The sequence below is a fragment of the Coffea arabica genome, chromosome 8e (assembly GCF_036785885.1).
Source record: "Coffea arabica cultivar ET-39 chromosome 8e, Coffea Arabica ET-39 HiFi, whole genome shotgun sequence".
Classification (NCBI taxonomy): domain Eukaryota; kingdom Viridiplantae; phylum Streptophyta; class Magnoliopsida; order Gentianales; family Rubiaceae; genus Coffea; species Coffea arabica.
Window position 1 is genome coordinate 3,326,445 of NC_092324.1, and position 4,316 is coordinate 3,330,760.

General features: G+C 38.7%; 1 protein-coding gene across 1 annotated transcript; it reads left to right on the plus strand.

Annotated features, from left to right (window-relative positions):
* Positions 1 to 1,376: 1,376 nt before the first annotated feature.
* Positions 1,377 to 2,998, plus strand: LOC113703839 (uncharacterized). The gene is made up of 5 exons (XM_072061877.1): positions 1,377 to 1,435; positions 1,546 to 1,674; positions 1,773 to 1,814; positions 2,191 to 2,353; positions 2,591 to 2,998. Exons 1-5 carry the CDS (start codon positions 1,377 to 1,379, stop codon positions 2,996 to 2,998), a joined length of 801 nt encoding a protein of 266 aa, XP_071917978.1.
* The last annotated feature ends 1,318 nt before the right edge of the window (positions 2,999 to 4,316 follow it).

Here is a 4,316-nt window from a genome sequence, read left to right on the forward strand (position 1 = left end):
TCCGCCGCGGGTCTATTGCTGACGGGGGCGGTACTTGACGGGGCGGGATCGGGAACTTCAAACCCCGTTGCTCGAGCAAACTCATCACACCAGCCAATGAACGTTCGACAGGGCCTCTGCAATACAACTACGTTAGCAATCTGAAATATTTGTTCGGAACAGTTCTGCCGTGGAACTTACCAGGGCGTTAGCGCAGCGATAGTAGTGGCGCCCCCTGTTTGCTTCAGACTTCCAGACAACACGAACTGCACAGCTTCGACCACAATTGCAATATAATGTAGGCCAGATCGTGCTATTGGCCGACCCGGCTGAAGACGAAGAAGCCATTCGCAAACGTTAATCTCCTCCGGTACACCGCCTAACGAACAAGAATTTGGGGGTTGGAAGCAAGGAATAGGTTTTACTCTAAAGTAGTCAACACATTTGTTTGCTTGTTTTGTTGACGTTTTGGAACGAATACAATAAATATGAATAATCTCACAAATTTGTCCCTGAGGTTTCTGACACTTTCACTGGCATCCCCCGACCTTCTCAAAATTTCACTGACCTCCCTTAATTTTTAGTTTTTTGTAACAATGCAGTCCAAATCTGATTACAATATTATTTTCATCTGTGAGAAAGTATTTTTATATATTTTGTATGCCCTGTTTGGTCCTTGTATTGGTAGAAGATTGAAAGAAGAATAAATTATTGGAATGATTACTAAAGTTGAGGGGTTATAAGTACAATACAAAAAATTGTAAGCACCCGATGTGGCAGGAAAAATGCCGAATTTCATCAATTTTAAGTCAACTTGTAGGTTATCTATTTAACATAAAATAAGTAACTAATTAGACTAATTAAATGGTAGAAACTCGTAATAGTGGAAACCTATACAAAACGGATATATTATTGGGCAATTACTTTTTTTTTTTACTTTCACGTATTTAAATCATGTTAAATACAAACCTATTACTTTATCGCTACGTAAAAATATTAGTATGCACCTTTTAAATTTTACTTACGCTAAGTAATTGCCAAATGTATCTGGTGGTTCAGTGGTTGGTAATTACATTTATGAAGCCTAACAGAAATTTAATATCTAATGAAGGTGATTAAAAAATTATTACTCGTAGGCGGCAATAGAAGAAGTAATTTGGCGCCAATTTGTGAAAGTTAAATTTATGTATTTAACATACCAGCTCTTTATGGGAAATTGACAGTTTTTTATCTGTAAAATACCTGCTTTTTATGGGAAACATACCAGCTATTTATAGGAAAAATTTGGTACCCAGGTTTACAGAGTACCCAGGTTTACAGAGGATAAACACCAGCTCTTTATTACTTTTAACCCACTTGGCGAATAAACACCGGCTCTTTATGCCTCTTCTCAATTAATGGGTGACAGACTGAACGGAACATCCGTGGCAGCATACGAGGAGTCAGTCTTGCGGGAGTATATGCATCGGACGCGACCTTTTGGTTGCCATTTAACCCGCCGGACCTCTCTGCCAAATCTGTGCTAGCGACCATTAACCTGAATTGCTGGTTGACGACCCATTACAGGTACGAACTAAGACTCCCTGTTTATCACTGTGGAAGCTATCCTTTGCTCTGCGATGAACGTCGGCCAATTAACGATGTACGTGTAGAGCGTGACTGTTCATGTTCCCTTGCTATCGGTGTTTTGTTACGGTTCGTATGAAATAACCGTATTGACAGATACGTTGGTCGGTTTGTAAAATTGTTTCGGATGACTGTTTTTTGACGACAGAATGTTGCGTCCTTTGCAGGAGAAGTCGCCACTTTCCCATTTCTGTTCGTTTATCGCTATGGTTAGTCGGTCTCCCACAAACTCCGTATATATTACACCTTATCAATCATTATTGGATTTTATAAGGAAGTAGGTGTTGTTTGAAGTTTACTCCATTCTTGGGCGTTTGACGGATTCACTCAACTGTGGCCAGTAAAAGGAGTTAACCGGACATGGCCAACGAACAAAAAAGGAGTTCAACAACCTCCATCCTCTCCCTTCCGACCGAGGTGCTATCCGAGGTGCTTGCACGTGTCGCATCTTGTTCATGCGCTGATCTTTTTCGGGCAAAACTATGGTTCGTTCTGCTATTGGTGATACAAACAGGACAGAGGCGTTTTCTTGTTTGACATGTTACAATCGTTTGCGTTTAATGGATCATTTATCTTATTTTGCAGCTGTAAGTTGTTTTACGAAGTTTCGGACGCAGACAACATTTACCACCGGGTGTCACTGGACAAGTTTGAAATCGTTCCGTGGTCAAAAAACGACCAAGTGTCGAGGTTCTTGAAGAAGTGTAGAGAAAGCAAAAATCCAGAAGCCTTGTATCGAAAAGGAGTGGTAAGCATCGGGCCGATGTCCCGTTTGCTCGAAATTTTGTAGACTAAGCTGACGTCATCTATTTCATTTGAACTTAATTATGATTTTGGTATGCACACTTTACCCCAAAAGATATATACAACAGGTTACTGCAGCTTTCTGCCCCGCCGCCACTGTTCCGCCTGGACATTTTTTATTTTTTCGTTACTATTTCATGACTTTTACGGAAGAGTGTAATATCAACCTTGCGCTGTTTAGGTTGATTATTTTACGGACAAGCATGAGGGCTCAGCATTGCAATGCCTGGAAGAAGCTACCAATTCAGGCCATGCCGATGCGGCATATGCGTTGGGAATAATTTACATCTTTGTTGGTGGGGACGAGTTAAAGCGCAAAGGTATGCGACTGCTGAGCGGGTTGAAGAAATCCAGAATTCTGAAAGCCAGAAATCAACGTTGTCGTGACAATTTGCGAGCGCTGCTGAGGATGATATGGGTCAAGAACCCCTTATTTCTAAACCCAACGCCCATTTGTTGTGCCATGACACACGAGAGGAAAACATCTTCATGGCCTATGGATGCCGATGACGTGGAGGAGAGTACATGTGAAGGCTGCGCTTGCGATGAAGAAATTGGAGCAATTTGTGCTGCCCTACCTTATCGTTAGTGTATAAGATTGAATGTTGACAACTCCTTTTGATGCACAAATTTGTCACCATGGTGTACAAATTAATTATGTTTTTTCAGTAAATTGACCGCTACTTCTTACTCTGTTAATATTACTGGTATGAAAAGCTAAATAGCTTATCTTCACCCTTGTATGTTCTGTAAAGTATCACTTTACGTCAATTGACCAGCTCTTTATGGCTTTCCTCCATTATAAGAACAGAGTATCCATTTTGCCATAAATAAAGTTTTTTATCGGCGAAAAAAAAATAAAATCGATTTACGTTAATTGACCAGCTCTTTATGGCTTTACTTCATTATAAGAACAGAGTACCCAGTTTTTCGTAAATCCAATTTTTTATTGGGTAAAATAAAAATTCTAAGCGATTTACGTTAATTGACCAGTTCTTTATTTCTTTCCTCCATTATAAGAACAGAGTACCCATTTTTCCATAAATAAAATCCAAACATCGGGTAAAAAAAATAAAAAATGATTTATGTTAATTGACCAGCTCTTTATGGCTTTCCTCCATTATAAGAACAGAGTACCCATTTTTAGATAAATAAAATTTTTTATCGGGTAAAAATAAAATAAAATGGATTTACGTTAATTGACCAGCTCTTTATGGCTTTCCTCCATTATAAGAACAGAGTACCCATTTTTCCATAAATAAATTGTTCACTCCGATGAAATAAAAATTTAATCGATTTACGTTGATGTTTCTGAACTCTTTATGGCTTTCCTCCATTATGAGAACAGAGTACCCTCTCGGACATAACTAAATTTATTTATCGGATAAATAAAAAATAAACTCGATTTACAATAAAAGACGGAGCTTTTTATGGCTTTCCTTTACAATAAAGTCGATTTACGTAAACAAATTTATTTATGGGATTAAATGAAAATAAACAAGTTCCTGAATAAAACACGAGCTCTTTTTGGCTATCGTCCATAAATTATCCGTTTTCTGATTTTTGCATAAGCTAATTCAGGGGAGGTTTGTGAAAGTATCCCTTATAATATATGTGTATATCATATATTTAAATTATATAAATACATAATTACATTTGTTATTAAGAATAGATTGTAATATAACCCCTTGTGATTTGGCTTCCGCATAACCCGCTTCGGAATACACGCTGGAATACCGAATCGGGTTGATCTTGATTTGAAGAAATCGGGTTTGCCTCCCCTCCACGCCCGTCCCCGCCTGATCAATTATCCCACAAAAAGCTCGTCTTTGTTGAACTTCTCATCGTTTCTCCTGTTTAGCCCATTAAAAGCTCCGTTGTTGTGGTGTAAACACACTTGAAAAGCT